Here is a 22,236-nt window from a genome sequence, read left to right as displayed (position 1 = left end):
GACTGACTGAAGTAAACCAGTCACAGAAATGTCCATTTAATGTGGTGATAGCTGTCTTACCCTATCTGTCCAATAACTGATCACTAGAGTGCTTGAACTTTAAAGCCAACAGAATAAAATTGTGAATGAAACAATACTTTTCCCGCACGATAATTTTAAATAGATCGCGCTACTACGAGGAATAGCTATCCAAGATATCGATTGGACGTCCGAGTGGGGTAGCATACAGATACGATAAATCCACCTCCTCCTTTAGCCTCAATTTATGTGGTTGCAAACATCCGGCTTTGGCGCCCGGAGGAAAGATTTCGCTCAACCGCGACGAATATCAAGGCTTTAGCTATCGCCGCGGTATGCTAAAGCATATCAATTCCGAGAAAGGACGCCCACTACCTGATTTCGTTGGAAACCCCTTCGAATCCAAAGGCGCTTGTATATATAACATCACGTAATTCCACCCGATGTTCTTGATCGCGGATGCCTCATAGAGGGACCCAGGCCTGAAAACCAGAGCTAACGATTGTTCCCAGGAAATTTACCGTGCAAGATGAAGGTAACTCCGCAGCACCACGTAATCCACATCCTCTGCAGGCCAACGGAGCCATGTTTCGTCCCGAAGGGTCAAATGAGATTGGCCTTCGACGTACTGAACAACAACTTCTTGGTGAGCATAAAATCCCTTCTGACGGTAATCTTCTCTTTGTCTTAATACAGAGGAGATTGTAAGCAATAGATGTTTTTGGGATGTCTGTAAAATAGTCGCTAATATTGTTTGGAGCATACGGGATTCAGCTTCGTTCAAAATATTCACTAACAGGCAGGATAAATTTTATCCGACTTCAACGAATGAGTTTACATGCAACATTCTTGCCTTTAATCCTAACTTTTTGAGCTACTTTCTTCTTCCTACGAGAGCATATTCACGATTTATATTGATTAAATACAAAAACAAAATTTCACTAAACAGCCAAAAATTACACTTGCTAATTTATATGCATTGAATTTGTAATTCCGTCTCCTCACGATTATTTTCTACATTTTTTTCAGTTTTAATACACCATCAATCGATAAATAAAATTAATAATATGTTCTTGTTTGCCTATTTTATTGAAAATAAGCAGTCTCGATCGGTTTTGTATTCATCGGCGCGAGGGTTGGTTGGGATAAGTGAGAGTAGAACTACCATCGAGTAAAGTTAAACGTATGTGAAGTTCACACCACCTTTGAGGGTGGGCATGGGGGGTCATTTCCTACGCCTGTGACTACATTCGTTTTCCAAAGAAGTTTTAGTAACCAGATCATCACATCATTTGGAGTTTTAGATCGGGTTAGTTCAAAGATTTCTCTTGGGATACGTCAAATCCAGTAGGTAATCTTTAAAAGGATGTCATAACATTCACATATGCCCAAGTACACACACACAACTTACCGATTTTACACCACCAAAGATTGCTCCCAACTCTTCCAATGTGCTGTTAACAATGAGCTGTTCAGAATTCACATTCTTTTTTATATGATGTCACCAACGAACGCATTATTATTATCATTGTGTGGTGTGCTGCAGTGAACCTTTCAAAGTGACAGTTGATAATCCTATCACCAGCACAGCCATCCATTGGCATTGTGTATATTGCATCTCTTGAATAGTTATTTAGTTAAATATAATGAAACGATTCAATATACAGCAATTAGTTATTGCATCGCAATGAACTTTCAGAAATAAATCCTAAATATACATAATGCCCCGCGAGCAGCCGCAAAGGCGTGTGGCAGTGTTGTTAGGTCACCAACCATGCAGGCAAATTCATTTCATCTCAACACATATATCAGTTTGATCATGTACTCGGGATTAGTTAGTCACCACGAAGAAGCTACTTACATGCAAAAAAATTCAGTAAAAAGGAATTGTCCAAATCATACTGGAAAAATGCTATTAAGTTCTATGTTACGAGTATTTCTTTGTTTAAGATACAAGCAGGATATCGACAATATATATACGCTACCAAACCTAATTATTCTCCTCGCGTCTGCAAAAATATATCTATTTCGATCTCTAATCGTACGAGGAAAAAACATTTTAAATCTATCCGTTTTGCTATCTATCTCCCTGATTTTACGTACGTGATCTGATCTACCGTATTAAGTCGGCAATTACCTGCTATATCCACTCAACACTCTCGAGTAAGTGAACCAGCCCAAATTCATGCAGTAAATTTAATCTGTATTTCAACCAGCGATGAAATAGTAGATCCTTCCCAGTTTCTTCCGACATTACGTGACACTGCTACGTTGTTCATTGCAACTTTTCTATTTATATCGCGCAGATAGACCTTTAAGTTAAATTTTATTAGAAAATTAAAATTTATCGCGTATCATTGCTCCATGGAAAGTGAAATCGTGAATTCGTGACCCCGGGCAGGGGTCCAGTGCAGCAGATATCCGTAAACTGTAACGGCCTGCAGACAACCGACATGGTTCGCGTGGCTTTCCCAAGACCTATAACAATTTTTTCCGCCACAAGTTGTCCCTCCCCAGTTGTCCGCTTCGCCTGGAACAATCGTTTTACTTACTTTTTGGAACAGATCCTGTAGGTTTTTTCCTCACATTTCACGGTCTTATATTTTTTCTAGTCTAAAATGAATCTAATTTTACCATATAATTGTCTACCGCATTGTACTCCCAGTGAGAGTCGTGAGGTGCATTCCGAGAGGAGCCGTCGTAAAGCGAAGTTCGCAGTTTAATTTATTCTCTGAATTCCTCACAGGCACCCCAATTCCAGGATGCAGGAATGGAATTGGAAGAACGGTACAGCAAGGAAAAGAGAACCCTTGTGCCTTTGAAGGAAATAGACTTTCCAGATCTATCGGGGCCTATGGAAATTGGGCGGGAGGACACCTTCTGCATCTTCATTACTCACCACCAGAGGATGACGGAAAAGCTGCTGAATATATTCATTAGTAAGTGAAGTCCTCAGATATATCGTAGACGAAGGGAGACGTATTCTTGTATTCTTAACTATCTTCTTACGGATTTTTTTCAATGCTTTCCACTTCCCCTTCGAGTCAAACGTAGACTCGGAGTCACTTTGTCGTGGAGTTGAGAAAACAGTTCTCTTAATATCCTAAAATTATTTATTATTACTCAGCAATGTAATTATATCATGGTAATCAACCCTAATATTAGTTTTATTGGGGAGTGTAGAGCTTTCCTCGTACTAAGAACTATGCGGCGTGTGAAATTCATGCATCAGGGTAGGGGAGCTAGGTCCTTTGCCAACCTTTGGTTTCCCAGGAAGATCTGGTACTCGAAGCAACACAAAGTTTGCGTGGAGCTTGTAGGCATAAATTGAAATCGAACCCAAATACTACGTTCAGTACCACCGCGTGCTGTCACTGGACTAACTGAACTGTAACTCTTGTAATTTAACTGAAGGTATTTATGAAATGTGTTAATGCTTCATATTTATTCGTTTTTAATAATAATCAAGCCTCCCTCACCAACTATTCGTATACGGGAGCAGATGAACCACTGCACTCTAATTGGAGGTATGGCAGGGGGGGACAATAAGTGAGATGGGAGAGGAATCCCTCCCATTGAAGTCTCTAATCGCGAGTGAAACGCTTCAGGTTAGGAAATGTGTTTTATATGCGTCCCTGCTTTGTATTACAATGGACAGTACGGTTTTATCCATCGCCTTTAGTTTGTTTTCCATGGTAAATGTCACAAAATATTTTTTTAATATTCATCTCAATGAAAAACTGCTATTAATCCAAATTTTTCCACATGGACTAGAAAAAAAATGACACAACTTACTAATTCAAGTAATGAATAATAAATATGAAACTGTGATTTATTTGTTTTTCGTATTATTTAAAGTGATATGCAAATTGAAACTTCAAATGTTCTTAGATCTTTTAAAGAGTGAATATCGTAATATTCCAGTGAAATAATTCCGAACAAACATGGGGACAGATGGGAATGGGAATGGTAAAAAATATCGTGACGTGTTTAAGAGGCCGTGTATCCCTCCGTAGGAATTTATGCAGAGGCTTTCCTTATAAATCAATATTTTCCCGTCTTCTGCGCGAGGGGAATGCTTATTTAAGATTTTTTTCCCTTCTTTAGGTTCATCAGAATATGACGACTTCCTATCTGCTGCCGTTTACGCTCGTGACAGAGTAAACCCCGTTATGTTCGTTCTCGCTTACAGCATCGCCGTTCTTCATCGCCCCGACACAAAGGGTCTTCAACTGCCTCCGCTGCACGACATCTTCCCAGATAAATTCTTGGATGGGAATATCATCTCTGCGGCCAGAGAGCAAGCGAACGTGCTCACCGCAGGGGAGAGCGCAGACTACCATAAGGTATTTTAAGTATTTCTCTAACTTTAGCACTTGACACTTGAAATGCACATCAAGGTTTGAATAAAATATTCCTAGAAGATGGCTGATCGCGGATGGTGCCCCTGATATAAACCATAAGGTGTGGGCATTTACACCTTAAATGTACTAATTCCTACCGGGTGCCAAATTAGCAAACTTGGACGGGGAGTCTGTTCTTTACCTTTGCCACCTGCGGTCTCGGTACCCAATCAAATAACAGTCATCAGTCATGAAGGAAAAAAGAGTAAAAGGTGGAAAATGTGGTTCACTTCTGTATGCATTGACCGCCTTTGGATGTATGATAGAAATTAGGTCGAAAATGATGCAGATGCTTTTTTTAAGGGTAATTCTCTTTCGAGTAAAAAATGTTAGAAAATAATAACGATTTTCATCTATATTATACCCTGAAAGCCACCAGGATGTTGTGTGGCATGGGATGTATCCACTTTTGGCATGCACCGTACAAGAACAGGTCCCGCACTATACATGAGACACAACTACAGAAAAAATTCCGATGCAAATGAACTTGTATCCACTTATCGGACTCAAGAGGAATGCACATGCTAACACTACGATCTCTAGTAAAATTATGGAACAAGGGTGATATCTACAGTGTTAAATATTACTCAACTAATTTACATATATATAATTTGGAAGAATTTTGAGGGCTTGTAACAATATCTGGTATAAATCTATTTTTCTAAAAAGGTTCCCGATAATTGTTATGCAAACCATATACAAAATTCTTCAAAGTACATCCCTTGAGCGTCGATACACTTTTGCCACTTTTCCATGGCTCAAAGGCTCCTTAGTAGGTGGATTCCGGAAGGTCCTTAAGGGCACATATTTGCGTGTGTGTATATTCTATAAATATACGAGGGTGGTCTGAAAATTTTCCGACCTAACAAAGATACAAGAAATTTTTTCTGAATTTTTCTGAGTCGGAAACTTTTCAGATCATCCATGTATGTATGTATATATATATATATATATATATATATATATATATATATATATATATATATATGTATTTATCTATGATGGAGAAGCACTCACGAGAGCAATATAGCATTTGGAGAGCACATAAGAACTGTCTGCCCTGAAGTAGGCCTCAGAGAAGGCTGAAATCTCAAACAATCTACAATGTGAGTGTCCTTTTACATGTTATCTATTTTATTTTGTTTTCTATTGTTTCGCCCAAATGTTATACACGCACACACACGTATATATACACATAGATATAGATTTTTTAAACATAGAAACACAAAGAAAGGACACTCACATATGTAGTCCTGACGTTTCGACGGCACGGCCGTCATCATCAGAAAGCCTTTCTAGAGGGAAGAGCGGAGAGGATATCTGAGGGGGATGGGTGAGGGGAGGACAGGTAGGGAAATTTTTGGGCGGTTTGGCTATGATTATTATTAAAAATCCACATGTGCTGATAGATAATGTCAGGTGGCTCCCAAGTCCCAAATAATCACAAAGGTAAAATCAGTCATTAAACAAAAGTATACTTAAAGGGAACTTCAAAACACAAATATCTTTCTCAAAGCAAGAAAATCCCCATCTCATTAACATCAATCAATCAGCAAGAAAAAAAATTAAAAAAATAACCTGTTACATATAATTTTACACCACACATCAATCAAATTATTACGTATATTCCTTACATCTTTTCTTAAAAGTATGCACTCTGTCAGGAAAGGGCTCGAATATTTTTGCAGGTAAGGTGTTTAGGGAGAGGAGTGCATTGGGTTGACGGTTTGAGAAGTTAACTGTTCAGTAGTTTTTCAGGGTACCCGCATTTCCTGAGAGAGTCGTGCAGCTGGTCCATGTATTTCTGTTGGGAGCAGGTGTTGTTGCAGAGACGGAGAACACGGACTGAGAGTGAGAAAGGAATGGAGCGCTTTGTATGTGATGGTGGCAACTCTTGAAATGAGGGTATTGTTGATTATTGGCCGGTTTAATGTGAACTGAGGTGTTAAGTTTATTGCTCTGGAGGTGGATGTCAATATCTAGGAAATTAATATTCGAATCAGATGTAGATAAAGTGAAAGATACCGAGGAGGAGGAGTTGATGGGGGAAATGAAGGAGGATAAAGTTTCGCGTCCGCGGGACTAAAGGAGGAAAATGTCGTAGGAGTGAATAAAGTCTAACACCCCCGAGTGATTGAGGGACTGCGAACCTGAACTTGGTTCCTTCTTTCTTATTTTTTATATTTTAATTGTGTTTTCAATTAATATTTATTCCTGTGTGAGTACAAGGGGTCCCTAGTATAGGAGATATCCTTGCAAACCCTGATTGTGGGTGTGAATGCGATTCACGAGAGTTAATATTATTCCTTGACGCAGCCTAGTGATCGAGTAGTTGTAAGTCTGTTTCCTCATTTCTTTTTGCATTGCTTGTGTGTGATTGAGGTTCATGTGGGTCACTGTTTCCCAAACATCACCAAAGTGACCTAGTGTGGGTTTCCCATCTTCCCCTTACTTGCCACTTTGTTTTTACCTGCCCCCCTGAAACAAACCTAGGTCCAATCAAGTATACGGTCTCGGCTATTTCGTTTTCCATTGTTTAACGACCGTAGGTACGTTCATTTTCAAAATTCCAAGAAACTGCGGGAGATGCCGTAGCAGTAACTTTTAACAGATCCATCCGCTAATATGCATTTCAATGCAAATTCAGTGCGGAAAAATTATTCGCCTTGGCCGGGATTCGAACCCGGATTCCTCGATGTCTATTTCCATCGAGGGATCCGGTTTGACATCCCATCCATCGTAAATCGAGGGCTCTGGGTTCGAATCCCAGTCAAGGCCGGTGATTTTTACACTGATAATTTTGCATTTTAATGGTAATTTTTAGTTTACTTCCTTCGAGTTGATTAATATAATGGTGTCATAGATTCCCTGGAAGAATTCCTTTCAAAGCTTTTCCCCGACGTCCATTCGCGGAAGGACTTAGCGATATAAAACGGACAGAGGGTTGAATGATAAGTGACATACGACTGTTCTGATGACATTTTCTCTTTATTACAGTCTGTCGTGATTCCTCCAAATGATTCCACCGCGAGTGACCTCGACCCCGAGCAACGCGTGGCCTATTTCCGCGAGGACATAGGAATCAACCTGCACCATTGGCAATGGCATCTCGTATACCCATTTTTCGGTCCCATGGAAATTGTCAACAAGGACAGACGTGGAGAGCTGTTTTACTACATGAATCGGCAGATTGTTGCCAGGTATGGATACAATAATGGCGCCGTACCTCAGTGGCAACTGGTGACTGTTACCGTCTCCCGTCACGGGGACATCTATTTCAAAACTATGTTATCCCTACCTTCCGAGCGACCTCGGTCAAACCTAAGCTACCTTTCCAGAGAAGAAAACAAACGAGGAAGTGCTTGGTATGGTGGGCGAAGAGAGGGGTTTGTTGGGAGAAATCCTATGGAGGCAGGAAAAGTGGCTGAAGGGGGTATTGACCGGCAGTGGGATGTTGAAGACTGTAATAGAGGGGAGAGGAACGAGGAAAGGGAGGGAACAGGATAGGGATGTTGGACGGGATGAAGGGAGGAAGAAGGTACTCAGAGATGAAGAGGGGTCTGATGTAGAGTAGGATACTGGATTTTGTATTTTGTTAGGAATCACAAAATATTTATTTAGTAACTGTGTCCATCCAAAAACCTACCTTAACCGGTAGATTACCTAATAATAATAATAAGGTAGTCTACCGATTTAAGTAGGTACTCGAAGGACGCATTAAGCACCGCTACATTTCTAAGACTCAGCTAAAGGGGACACAACTTGACGCGTTTCAATACAAAAAATACTTCTTTGACCCCATATACTTTCAGCCTTCCATTTCGACAAACATGCCTATTCTTTTCCATCGCCTACCTCGCCGGTCTAACGTAGTCAATTAATGGCGTCCAAGTTAATGCGGTGACATAGTCAATGCATATTTCTGCGCATTTTTTTAAATAATGTTTCAACAGCATAATGATGACAAATGGAAACATCGAGGAAAAACAATGATACATTTTTAATTGTAATAACGTTCTAAGACTAAATTGACATTCACGTGTGCATACATATATCCTTTATCACCTTATATTAATATATAAGTCATATTTTTGCCTGCTTATTTTCAAACAAGTAAGAATCGTCACCGTATTTTCCACTTGGAAAACTAAGTAACCATGAGTAACCCATTTACATGAAGGAATTACATTCATTATAATTAATTATGCTAATTTTTAATTAACGGTTTTAACAATTTAAAAAATATTAGGTTCTTTCAAAGAATGATGAGACTCTTTGAATAAATGCTTTATTTTATTAGCTACCGTGTAATGATGCTTATCGCCTTCAAAATATATCCCTTGGCTGCAAATACAACGCTCATGAATTTTTTTTCAGCATTCGAATGCCGTCTCGAATGCTTCTTTTGGGATAGCCTTTAAGTCTGCGGTACAATTTTATTGGATGACTTCAATGGTTTCAATTCGGCGTCAATACAAGAAGGATTTCAACTTAGGAGATAGGAAAAAGTCCATTGGAGCAAGATCCGGAGGATAGGGGGGCTGAGAGGTTACCGGTGTGCTGATTTGAGCCGAAAAATCCCTAATAATTAATGATACGTGCGCCAGTGCGTTGTTGTGATGAAAGCCCCAAGACTTATTTTTCCACAGTTGTGGTCTCTTCCGCAACATGGCGAGTCTTAAACTTCTCATAACCTACATATAATGCTGCTCATTCACTGTATGTCTTTTGGGGACGTTTATAGTAAATAATCCCTTCAAAATCGAAGAAAACGAACAACATAATATTCACGTTCGATCACGACATCTGAGCTTTTTTGAGCATGGGGAAGATGGCCCCTTCCGCTCTGAAGACTTGGCTTTTGTTCATATATCATGACCGTAAACCGAAGTTTCGTCACCTGTTAACATTTTTTTTAAGAAGTATCGGTCGTCGTTTCAACGACCGAGCAGTTCCTGGCTGATGTCAAGACGTTTTTACCTCTGTTCATCCATTAATATTAGCGGCACAAATTTGGACGCGCTGCATACCAAAAATGTCCGTCAAAATGGTAAAACACGATCCAACACTAATGTTACATTCATCATCAGTCTTACTGACAGTTAACCAACGTTTTGCACGCATTAAATCATTCACAATGTTGACGTGGGCGATGTTAGTTGACGTCGATGGTCGTCCTTTTCTCGGTTCTCCATCGGTCGAATTTTGTTCAGACTAGAAGCGGTTGTAACGTTGAAAATACTGTGCCCGACTCATAGATTCATTGCCAAACGCCTCTTGAATCATCGCATAAGTTTCAGCTGCACTTTTCCCGAGATTAAACCAAAATGTAATCCACGCGCACTGCTTCTCTGGTAGCTTCATCCGCATCGACACAAGAAGGCGTACAGCAAGCGTGTGCAGGCTCAGACAAGAATCTTTATTGTGCAGAAACAAGTCGAGATTGGGTTACGAGCAGCGGTTTTAATTCTCACATACGCCGCTATAAGGCGACGCCTCACTAATTGTGAGCCGTCAAGCAGTTCGCGCGTAGAAAGACCACTCTCATCTTTCTAGTACAGACATAGTAAACATTCACATTTATGTGTCTTCTTTTATTCTTCACCCTACAGACAAAGGAATCAAATATGCCAGCATTTTTTTTGCATCTAGGTAAGATCATAAGCAAGGTATTTATTACTATGTTTATCAATATCTAAATGTCTTTATTTCTCTCAACCATAGATACGACAATGAGAGACTCTGCAATCACCTAGGACGAGTCAAACGCCTCATGGACTTCAAGAAACCAATCCCCGAGGGATACTTCCCCAAGCTTTATTGCTCCGTTGCCGGGCGGACGTGGGCCTCCCGATGCTCGGGAGCTACGCTTTCCGTGAGTTACCTCCATGTCAATTCCTTATCTGTTTCATGAACAAAGACCATCGATTTGAACGTTACATGCTAACTTTTCAATCGCAATGTGAATCAAGTGGTTTCAATTTCTGTTTCGTGATGAAATTTTATGCTGAAGGGTGCAAATAACTCTCCAGATGTATGGTCAATATACATTATGCGACATGATAAAGTTTTAACAAATCAAATTTTCCAACCAAAACTTGAATATCTGGATTTCGCGAGCCCTAATATCATCTTGTTAGAAGTAAGAGTTATAGCAATATCTAGAAAAAATATGCTAAATTTGCTTTAGAATCCTGTAAAAGAGTTATGGAAAAAATGGAGATAAGAATCAAAGTTAATATATAAAATTAGTTAGGTCTGCGAATGATCAACATGAAGTCAACCAAGGGGTTAAATAAAACATTATAATAGAAATGGGATGAGAATTAACCTAAACAAAACAAAGTTAATGCGGCTTTCAATAAAGAGGAAGTCTAAATTAAACTAAAAAATTCGAGTTCATAAAATATAGCAGGTGGAATGGTTTACTTATTTTGAAAGTGTTTTGAGCATATATGAATGAAGTAGTAGGGAAACCAGGTGAAGAATTGCGCTCAGCAAAAAAGCTTCACAAGGAGGGAATTGATTACAGGTACGATGAGCAAGGAGGTAAAGAAAATACTCTTTAAAACTTTTATATAGGGCGTGGTTTTGCACGGCGCAGAAACACGGAGGTTGAATCAAGACAATAGTCGTAGATTGGAGGCTTTGGAAATGTGGGTGTGGAGAAGGACGGAAAAGGTGAAATGGACTGAAAGGAAAACAAACGAGGAAGTGCTAGGCGTGGTGGGAAAGAAGATAGAATTGTTGAGATAATTCAAAAAGAGGTAGGAAAGATAGATGCGGAGCGTTTTGATGACAATGAAAATATGTTGAAGGCTGTGAAAGAGTGGAGAACGAGGCGAAGAGAAAAAATAGGCATATTAGGCGGAATAAAGGGAGGAAGTAAAAATGCGGAATTAAAGAAGGGTTTTATTCAAGTCTCGAATTCATTGTGGTGATGGGTAGTGTTTTGAAGGGTTTCTGTTTTGTCAGGATAGCCTTTGAAATATATCGGTACACAGTCTGTGTTCATCCAAAACCTACCTGTACCGCTAGAATACCTAATAATAATAATCATTATGTTTCTATGCACTAACTATTTTAAATGATATTTTACTTCTTGTATTTTGCGTCTTCTTCTAGACGAACCAAAATGAAGGAATAATAAATGAGCATAGATAAGCCGAAGAGCATTCTATATTAAATAAATCCAGTGGAAATCTAAAAGGAAATTGAAAAATCACAGCGTTTTAATATTTTTCAACTGATATTGATTTTTTCGTACAATTTTTATACATAGTCCATCGATTCATATTTTTGTGAAGTACTAAATAGCTTATGTCATACCTGATAAGTAATATATGTGTATGGAAATATGGCACGATGGCTTCAATATGAACCATCGTAATAAGAATTTGTCGTACATTATCGCTGATTTTATTTCAAGTGTAATCCTTATGTTTTACGGTAATACACCAGAAAATGTGGAAATTTCATTTAACATGATTAAATTATATTTTCTCTCCAGAATGTGAAGCGAGAGATGTTAAATATTGTCTACGACCTCGATGACCTGGAGCGATGGAAGAGTAGGCTCATAGAAGCCATCCACCTTAAAAGGGTGATTGATGTAAGTACGTCCGTGGACTCAAAGTATGCATTCACCCCACTACCGTGATCCTTTTTCTTTAAACGAACAGCAATTTAAAGAGCATTCATTAAAACTGGAGTTTTTCAGTTGCATTAAAGAAAGACAAAGTGTGAACGCTTTATTAAGCACATAGATATGAAGCAAGGATAAAAATATTTGAAAAACTATGCTAACGAAAAATTTGGAAAGGGAGCTAATGGACTTCTAAAGTTATGCACGTCTTTTTGCATTTGTTTTCATTCGACACATTGCCTAATTTTGGACTCTTAGCCAACATTACATAGTTTTGGTAGCCACCCCCTCCCCTCTAGGAACTCCACAAATTCATCTTACCCTTCTCTAATGCAAGCTACCTAAATACTTATTCTTCCCTCCCTGTATTAATTTGTATAATGTATTTATCCTTCCCTCGTCTAAGCCCCCAAAGCATTCATTCCCCTTCCTTTAAACCCCCTAATTATCCATCCCTCCTCCTCTGAGTTCTCTAAATCATTCATCTCTCCCTCCTCTCGACCTTATTTGACTGATTGCTCTAATGCTGTCCTCTTTTAATTTACCGTCCCATATTTCCGCAGAAAGAAGGAACCATTGTGCCCCTGACTGGAACGGACGGGATAGACATTCTTGGAGACATGGTTGAATCCAGCAAGCTGCTCTCCAAGGATTACACATACTACGGGGATCTTCACAACAAAGGTCACGTTTCCATCGCTTTGTGCCATGATCCAGATGGACGCTACGAGGTAAGCGGGAGATAAAAATGTCGCCTAAATGTTGTCTCTTTGAAAGAACATGAATAAATGTGGGAAGAAACATGAAGAGGAATGTATAAGGCTATAATTCAATCAAATCATAGAAATTTATATGATTATAAAATACAGATTGTAACTGTTTCCCATGAACTTGGCTACACTCCAGGTTTCAATTTTATTCGAACTCTTAACTCCTTTTCTCTGTAACTTGAAAACTAAGAATGATTTATTTTTTTCCCACAATTACGTATTATCAGTAAAATGCTATGAATGAACTTCCGATAAACATGAAATTTTTCCTTCCCTAGGAAACGTTTGGAGTGATGGGAGATACCGCTACCGCGATGAGAGATCCCGTGTTTTACCGCTGGCATAGTTACATCGATCATATCTTCGAAATGCATAAAAACACTCTGCAACCCTATCAACATTCCGAGGTAATAACTTCGCCACTAAATTTAAACTTTTCCTAATGTGTTGAATGTTTTCATTTGTTCAGTTTATCTGAGGAAATGATTCGAATGATGTAACCTAAACATTTAGCATTTTGATCGTCTCAAGTGATACAAATGGACCAGTCTAATTATGGTCATGAGTACTTGGGTTTCAATTGTCAAAATAAATTTTTTCGCGGTTTTGGATCGATATACAGACAATACCCGTTCAAAACTCATAAGACTTACATTGATAGCAACAAATAAAAATTATATGAAAATTTTTAAAACTTTTGTCAATATTTTTTGTTTGATATTGGCATACTCTATTCATAATAATATACACTCTGTACTTTGATATTGGATATTACTAGGTTGTGTGGTTCTAACGTATCACCCGGATTAGTACTCGGGATGGTTGAGTAATCGATACATACAAGTAAAGGTGAAAATAACTTGGCTCTTACGCATTTTGTAATGACTGGATATTGACGTAAATATAAAATGAACGTACCTACGGTCTTGAAGCAATGAAAACGGGATAGCCGAGACCGTAAAGTTTACCGAGTTTACGGTCTCGGCTATCTCGTTTTCACTGGATATTGACTTCAAGGGATTTAAACTGAATGGATTGCGGGAGTCAGGAATGATAACTTACAAGAATTAATTTAATATTAATTTGCGCAATTCATCCACTAATTAAAAAACTAATTTATATTATTTTAATGTAAATGGATAGCTCGACTTCCGCGGAATAAGCGTCGAGGCAATAAGCGTGCAAGCCAAGGGAAACCCCAAGGAAAATATCCTCAAGACCTTCTGGGAAGAGAGGAAAATCGCCTTGACCAGTGGACTGGACTTCACGGATCACATGCCCATCCATGCCCGCATCACCCGTCTCCAGCACCGACCATTCAGCTACAAAATTCAGGTGAAAATTGGCCTATGTCACACGCGTTCACTCCGTAGCCTCATCCGGCTTTCCTTCCGTTTCCCTTGCCGTACGTAAAATTTTCTGTCAAAGGAAAATGAATTACGGGTGAAGAGGAAATCAGAAAGGTTCAATAAAAATTCAGTGTTGGTATGAGTGGCTTAGGGCGTTGGGAGAGGAAGAAATAGAGGGAGGAGAGACCGACCTCCTGAGTAGGGAATGGAGGTATATAGTATAGAGATGTGGTATGGTAGTGGTCATGGTAATTTGGATACCTGGAGGGCGCAAGGCTCCGAATTTGTATGCGCGAACTCCACATTTGTACGTCATGTCATGCATTTTGCAGCAGTTTTGGCTCGTCATCGAAGTTTCTCAAAAATCACAACCCATCTCAAAGAAAATCACAAACCCAAAACAAAGATTCGAAGTTACATATAAATTTAAACCGCTCACGTTTAAAAAACTTTGCGCCCATAGGATTTATCACATTTTACAAAAGCTTTACAAAGTCAAATTATAGGTTACCAGCGGGTGGGGTGTACTCAATGAACTTTTCGATATTTCTGATAGTGGGTATACGTAATTTTTTATCTTCTCTCACAGTGACAGCAGTGGAAGTGGCGTCGCTTACTTCCGTGAGATCAATGACTCGAGCTCCGGGTCCATTTTCATTTGAAATTGATTGTCTTCCCTCTTTTAACATTTTAAACCATCTTCTAACTCTCCAAAAGTCTCATGTAGCATTGGGTAAGCCTTAGATGTTGAATTGCTGAGACGACAGCAAAATTTCAATGCAACGTATTGCTCCTTACGTTTTGACTCCATCTTTACCTTTGACAAACTATGACCGAACTATGGCCCTTAACGCTTGGAACTAACGTTACTTACGGAACATACGTTTAAAACTTACGCATAGAGGTTGAGGGAAACAAATCCTTTCTCCTTTCCCATGCAGAATTTCACGAAGTTTTTGCAGTTTAAAACACACCACCTGAATTGATTGGTGGGGTTGTCTATAGGTTTGGATGCAAAACCCCCCTTATGAATCCGAGACCCTCCATTGAGTCACATTCCTACCCACGAATAATATACCATACCGCAAACCAACCATAGCGCAGATTAATGTTATTTCCTAATGAGCGATATACATGTAATCTAATTACTACATTCATCATCATTTATGTATATCAGGTGATGAACCAGACGAAAAAAATCTGTAAAGGAACAGTAAGAATCTACCTTGCTCCAAAATATGATGAGGGAGGTCGACCAATGTTGTTCATTGATCAGAAACGTCTTTTTATGGAACTTGATAAGTTTCAGGTCTTATGTAAGTAAAATCAAGAGTATACCTTCATTGATAAGGATATCTCTTCGCTTATTGTCTGTTGCTTGACTACATTTGATATTGTAATGATGAAATTTATCATTACCCTCTTTTCTCTTGCTTTTTAGTATTCCCCAGCCCTCAGTTAAATGTGATTGAGCGTGAATCCAAAGATTCGTACGTCACAAAAAAGGTGGAAAAGAGCTTGGAGGAGATTGAAAAAGAATTGATGGAGACAGAAAATGCCAACAGGAAGCCTTTCGTTGATGTCTGTGGATGTGGCTGGCCTCACAATATGCTAATACCCAAAGGTTCCATCGAGGGATTCCAGTGCCAGCTCTTTGTTATGGTTTCTGACGCCGAAGAAGACCTGGTAAGTAGCATACGCGTTCTTAATACAAAAGGGGCAAAAAAATATTTTTTCTCAAAAGCTTTATTAGAAATATATTTACGAACATTTGAATTTTTAAAATGTAATCTAAGACTGAAGATGTATTATTTCGAGTTTTATAAAATTCATCTCTGATATATCTGAGATCACAAAAACCCTGAATCATTAAAAGCGATAAGGCATACACTCCATCATTCTTCATGAAATCTAATCGCGTAAAACTATCATTGATTTTGTATGCCAAATAGGGTTTCAGTATTTGAAATGTACATATAATCATACATTATATAAATATATATATACACACACACACACACACATATATATATATATATATATATATATATATAATTATATATATATATATATATATATATATATTCAATGTATAACACTTAGCACCAGTGGACACAGACAAAAATACAAAGAAACACACAAATAGTGAGTCTCTTTTTTGTGTGTTTCTGTGTGTTTTTGTCTGTGTCCACTAGTGCTAAGTGTTATACATTATTATTCACGTCCGTGAGACTTTCAAAAAGTGTTATATATATATATATATATATATATATATATATATATATACATACATACATATATATAACATATATATATATATATATACATATATGTAACATATATATATATATATACATATATATAACATATATATATATATACATACATACACATACACATATATCATATATGTGTGAGCGTGAGCGTGAGCGTGAGCGTGCGCGTGAGCGTGCGCGTGTGCGTCTGTGTATTCATATAATGTACACCAAGGCAGCATCAGCGACCAAAACACAGAAAAAAACAAAAAGAAAATTATACACATTCCAAATTTAACTTATAAAACCACCTTTCAATTGAGAGAAGGAACTGATTCTTTTTTGTGTTTCTGTGTTTTTGTTTTTGTTCTATAGTGCTCTCATGATGTACGTCATTATTCACATCCGTGAGACTTTCACATGGTAACACAGAAACATATACATACATATATTGTACGTAACATCTCGGCCATTTGGAGGTTATGACTGTTTACCAGATGCCTATAACTTTCAAGAACGCCAATCGTGACCCCCAGTGGAAGTACGATATGGCGGGAAATTCAAATTGAAATTTGAATTTCATGCCATATCGTAGTAAGCGCCGTACCATGTTTACTTTCTTGAGTTCTTCTACATCTTCGATATATATATATATATATATATATATATATATATATATATATGTATAAATAAATAATATATATAACATATATATATAACAAACTTGGAAAGTACCAAACAATATTAGAACACAAAAAAAGATCACTCACACGTTATTTCTTGATAATTTCGACTGAATTCAGCTCCGTCTTCATCAATGGAAATAGAATTAATGCATATATGTTTATGTGTATATAAATATATATATATATATATATATATATATATACACATACATACATAAACAGATATGTATCACTATATCACGACATAGGGGCACTCAAAGGCAAACTTGAGGCAAACGAAACAGGCATTTCAACGCAAGTCGAGGTACACGAACTTCGCTTTGACGATTGTGATGGCGTTATCGTCAGACAAAGTCTTTTAACAAAATGATAACGTCTATTTTCAACGAAAGAATGAAAGAATATCGAGCGGCTTTCAGACAAAACAGATACGCATCACAATTTTCCCAACATTAACTAGAAAACAATTACGAATGTGACTTCAAACTCAAGGTACGACTTATAAACATGCAACGAAAAATGGCCAAGGTTAGATGACCTGGATGAATTATGGATATTATTAAATGCAGTATTTAAAGAGGAACTTCTGGTGAATGAGATATTTAACCCTTCCGGCTCTCTCCTCTACCACTTTCCAAACACCAACGCCAAAACTCTCCCCTCCCCTCCCCGCTTTCCCCGCCACCAAACACCCGCTTTCGATGCCTCCCTTTGAGAAACCGAGTAGTAGCAGTGGTAGTTGCAGGGGAATCGACCGAGAGCTGAGGTCACAAGCGTCGTTAGGAATGGATGGGAAATGAGACAGAATGAAGAGAAACCGGCATTAGCCTACTCTTAACAAAAGGCGCCAAAGGGGTCCGCAGCTTAGCGTCCCATCCGACGGATGGCATACCCACTCAAAGTGCCCTCCACAAAGCACCTCAAGTAGGGATACCACTGAAAAATATCTGTCGCCTCCATAATTCGAACTCGGGCCGTCCGGGTGGCAACTCAGTACGCTAGCCACAGCACCAACCTCACCCTACGAACTCACCTTCTTCTCTACCTTCCCCTATTATTTTGTCATGTGTTGTTTTGGCTTCTCCTCCTCCTATTTTCCCCTTTCTCCTTCCCAAGCACACTCCCTTGAAATAGTTAATATACGTATAAGGTCACGTCGTACTGACCCTTCACTTGATGATACTGCACGGCAACGAAGCCATGGTTGTTAGTCATCTTAAATTGCGAATCCTGGAATTGCAGAGTTCATTTATACTATTCCTTGTAAGATGGAGTCTAAAAAAGATACTACATCTCTCTTGAAGTCTCATTTCATCAACACAGATATTCCGGATTTGTAAACGCTCTACTATTTACGTGGATTCTGGCAACAAATATAAAGTTTACTAAAGGTCATTGGAGAAATGTTCCAGGCAGCTAACCACGTGAGAACAGGAAGGTAACGTTTGAGTTCTCATTTCCGTCCAAAAATGATCTTTTTACACCCTTTAGTCATCATTGGAATATCTAACACCCTTCGTAAGGGGCAGGATAAGAGAAATTCAAGGAGGGAGAGTACAGAAATGTCAATGACTCACAAAGCCTCGGTCACGAGGAAGGCTGTGGCGGGAAGGTTATGAACGGCTTCCTCTCGGTAACTGATTGCCCGTAGACGGCTCTGCCCTCCCTGGTAGCTGCATTTGAGGCAACGTCGTCAATCACGGATCACCATTCCTCCCCAACTGACGTGAGACCATGGTATCATGCCCTTTTCATTCCCTTCCAACCCTCACAAGACTTCCACGCCGTGGCTACTGCTTGCGCACCTCCGTATTACTTGCCTAGTATCGTTCCCTTCTTTACGACGCACTCCCCTCCCCATCCACCTCAGGGCTTCAGTTATGGAACAGGGCATGGCTCATGAAAGCGATGATAAAAGAGATTGTGCACCATTCGGAATATTGAAATATATTCCTTCCCATCGCCCCATTTTACCGCGGTTCTTTAATACCATTTTCCTACATGTTTTCAAATATATTGTCTAATTAGCCCTAAATTTTGCCAGTAGATCAGGAGAATACTTTTCTTCTTCCGACGAAGATGAATTTATATATGCATATGTGCTTGCGCGCTATATATATATATATATATATATATATATATATATATATATATATATATATATATATAATACTATATTATATATATATATATATATTATATATTTATATATATACATATACATATATTGTTGATGCACACTTGCATTTTATTACAGTAAAAATAAAGATTAATCGAGTTCTCACTCCCTCCCAACAATCATAAGTTACTCCTTGTACCCTGATGAAGGTGAAATATCGAAGTGAGTTGTATTTGTACTACCCTTTTTATTTTTTTATTATAATGAAATGTAAGTTTCTATAAAGAATAAGCTAACACCATTAAGGTGTGTGTGTATATATATATATATATATATATATATATATATATATATATAATGGGAAGAGAGAGAACTCTCTAGAGAATAAGAGAAGACAGTGAACTCTCTTCTCTTCCTATCCCTTCACACGCCCATTCCCACAACCTTTCATTCGACCAGTGTTTTGCCCTCAGCATCCTAGAATCCCTGCCTGATTCAGCCACCAATATAGAGGTGAGAACTCGTGAATCCTCCTACATATTAGCTTTCCGTTCTTTCAAAATTCCCACCCTTAACCGCCATATTTAATTTCCCTCCACACCTCCCCTCCCCGCCCATACCTCTTTCCCCTCTCCAAAGCAACAGCATATTTTCAGTCTCTCTTGAAGAAGGCCTCTGAGAGGGCCGAAAGCTCGAAAAAAAATTTATTACACTTTTACATATCTTAAGCTAATATTCCTCAAAATAGGACCCTTGTGAGTCGATACACTTGTTCCAGCGGCGTTCCCATTCCTGGAATGTGTGTATATATACATACATACATATTATATATATATATTTATGTGTGTGTGAATAATTTTAATTCATTGAGACACATTAAATTCCTGGAAATTTTAAAGTTGTTACTTTTTTTCTAGTTTTTGTTGGTCCCATCCTCATTCAGTGCGTGACCGTGATTGCTAATGAGCTCGAAGACAAGGTTATGATGCTCGTTAAATTCAATAGTTCATGTGTATTCCTACAGTGGTAAGCTTATGTGGGCAGTTGTTTTTCTATGACATTCAATTAAGAGTTGAAATTTTCTAAATAGCCGAAATTTTATTGTTTCTCTTTTGTCAGTCAATTAAACTCCTTCGCTGCCATACGTGATCTGGAAGTAGAAATATTTCCATTCTAAAACTCCATCGCTCTCCTTTGGTTTCCCTTTCCAGGTCGATGTCGACGGATCCTATTCAAAGGGAAGCAGTTATTGCGGCGTGCGGGACAAGGTATATCCTGATCGCCGTCCAATGGGATACCCATTCGACCGCCTACCTGAAGATGACCACGACACGCTGGAAAAATTCGTGAATCGTTCGTCTAATATGGCCGTTCAGGACGTGAAGATTGTTTTTGAAGATCGTGCCGAGCCAACCCATTGAGTTCGGCTGGTCCTGTTCAATCGCTTACCCACTCCCCGACGTCTGTTTGTTGCACTTGCCCTTGAGCGTATTTTTTTGCTTCATTTAGAGAAACCAACCTTAGAGGGATTGGAGATGGAAATGTTTAAATTTTTGCAATAATGGCTAAAACTCTTCAAGAAGTAACCTCTATGTAATTTCCCTCCGAGTCGATGACCACAGGACGGATTTACTTTATCTAGATGTATTTATTGTAATCATGTAACATTTGGTCAGTGTACGATGGAAGAGGTTCAAGTAACAATATTTATATGTTAGAGCAATGTGAATGAAAAAAACTTTTAAAATGTGTGCTCAAATCTGTGTAATTTTCAATAGCATTAGTTTTTATGTCATTCGATCTTTTTTCTGGTATTTTTAAGTAGGGTATAGGCTGATGAAATTTATCATCGTGAGAGGTCATTGCCAAGGTTTCACCAAAAAAATCGATGTTTTAAGGGTGATCAGAGGCCAAGCTTTGTATTTTACGTGTTTCATGACCAATGAATGCAAAAAATCGTACCATTGGCAACATCATGTGCCTTTTTACTGGGTTAAGCCTAATAATATGCCTAAAATTTTCTCAGCATATCATTACTCTGGTTTTCCTTCAGTAAAGAATATAGCCGTCATGGAGAATGATATCATCGTATTGATGTCAATACACCAAAAATTCGATTTTTACATAACTATTTACGTTGAAAGAATAGTCGTGTCTTTATTTACCAATTTTGCTATATCTTAAAACTAAAAGTTAACACATAAATGCCGTAGGCTAGGGATAACTTTTATCGCAGTAAAAGAAGGAGAAAAGGATCAGTCGTCCATGAAATCAAGTAGAATGGAAAGATGTACATAGGGCCATTATACATATGGATTATGTCGTGAGTCTTCCTTTGGTACGTATTTGAATCCTAGACTAAAATAGGTTGAAACTTACATAAAATAGCCATGTACAGGAAAATTATATATGTACATGCATACCTCTCGTGGTACAGATCCTACCAAGAGTCAATCGTATGTTAAACCAAATGTAGGGTGATAAATTCAAAATGTTATCTTCTAATTTAAGAGCTATTGATCACTCTCGGCTAAGAAGAACCTAACCGATGGTTCCGCTAATTATTGTTATTTTTTTAAACAACGGGTCTGTAGCATTCGTATTGAGTTCAAAAAGTTGTAATTCATACACATGAAGTGTATCGGGTTGCTAGAAAAAAGAATTCCGTCCACAAATTAACGAGAATTAAAATGGAACAATTAGAACACTGAGCGGTTCACATTTCACATGCAATACTGGGACTTGAAACGAATGAAGACATCAATTGCCCGAAGTAACCTTGGAGACTGGAGACGTTTTATAAATTTTTTTGTGTATCTGGATGGATAGAAAATATTGAGTTTCAGTAATTTAACATACTAACTCTAAGGGATATATGTTAACATTTCTGAGCCTTAAGGGTTCCAAATATGACAGTAAACTTCAATAAATTATCTTGCATCGGAGAAGGTAAGCGATTAATTATCAACTTTTTAAAAGATTTAACGTATG

General features: G+C 38.3%; 1 protein-coding gene across 1 annotated transcript; it reads left to right on the top strand.

Annotated features, from left to right (window-relative positions):
- Nucleotides 1-547: 547 nt before the first annotated feature.
- LOC139693680 (phenoloxidase 2-like) lies at nt 548-20,666 on the top strand. The gene is made up of 12 exons (XM_071591921.1): nt 548-664; nt 2,765-2,957; nt 4,126-4,349; nt 7,419-7,621; nt 10,146-10,296; nt 11,932-12,037; nt 12,634-12,797; nt 13,115-13,243; nt 13,980-14,171; nt 15,363-15,501; nt 15,627-15,871; nt 20,457-20,666. The coding sequence occupies exons 1-12, from the start codon at nt 548-550 to the stop codon at nt 20,664-20,666; spliced, it is 2,073 nt and encodes a 690-aa protein (XP_071448022.1).
- The last annotated feature ends 1,570 nt before the right edge of the window (nt 20,667-22,236 follow it).

The sequence above is a fragment of the Hetaerina americana genome, unplaced genomic scaffold (assembly GCF_022747635.1).
Source record: "Hetaerina americana unplaced genomic scaffold, ioHetAmer1.1.p SCAF_5, whole genome shotgun sequence".
Lineage (NCBI taxonomy): Eukaryota > Metazoa > Arthropoda > Insecta > Odonata > Calopterygidae > Hetaerina > Hetaerina americana.
The sequence above is the reverse complement of the archived record's forward strand: the minus strand, read 5'-3'. Positions and strand labels throughout refer to the sequence as shown.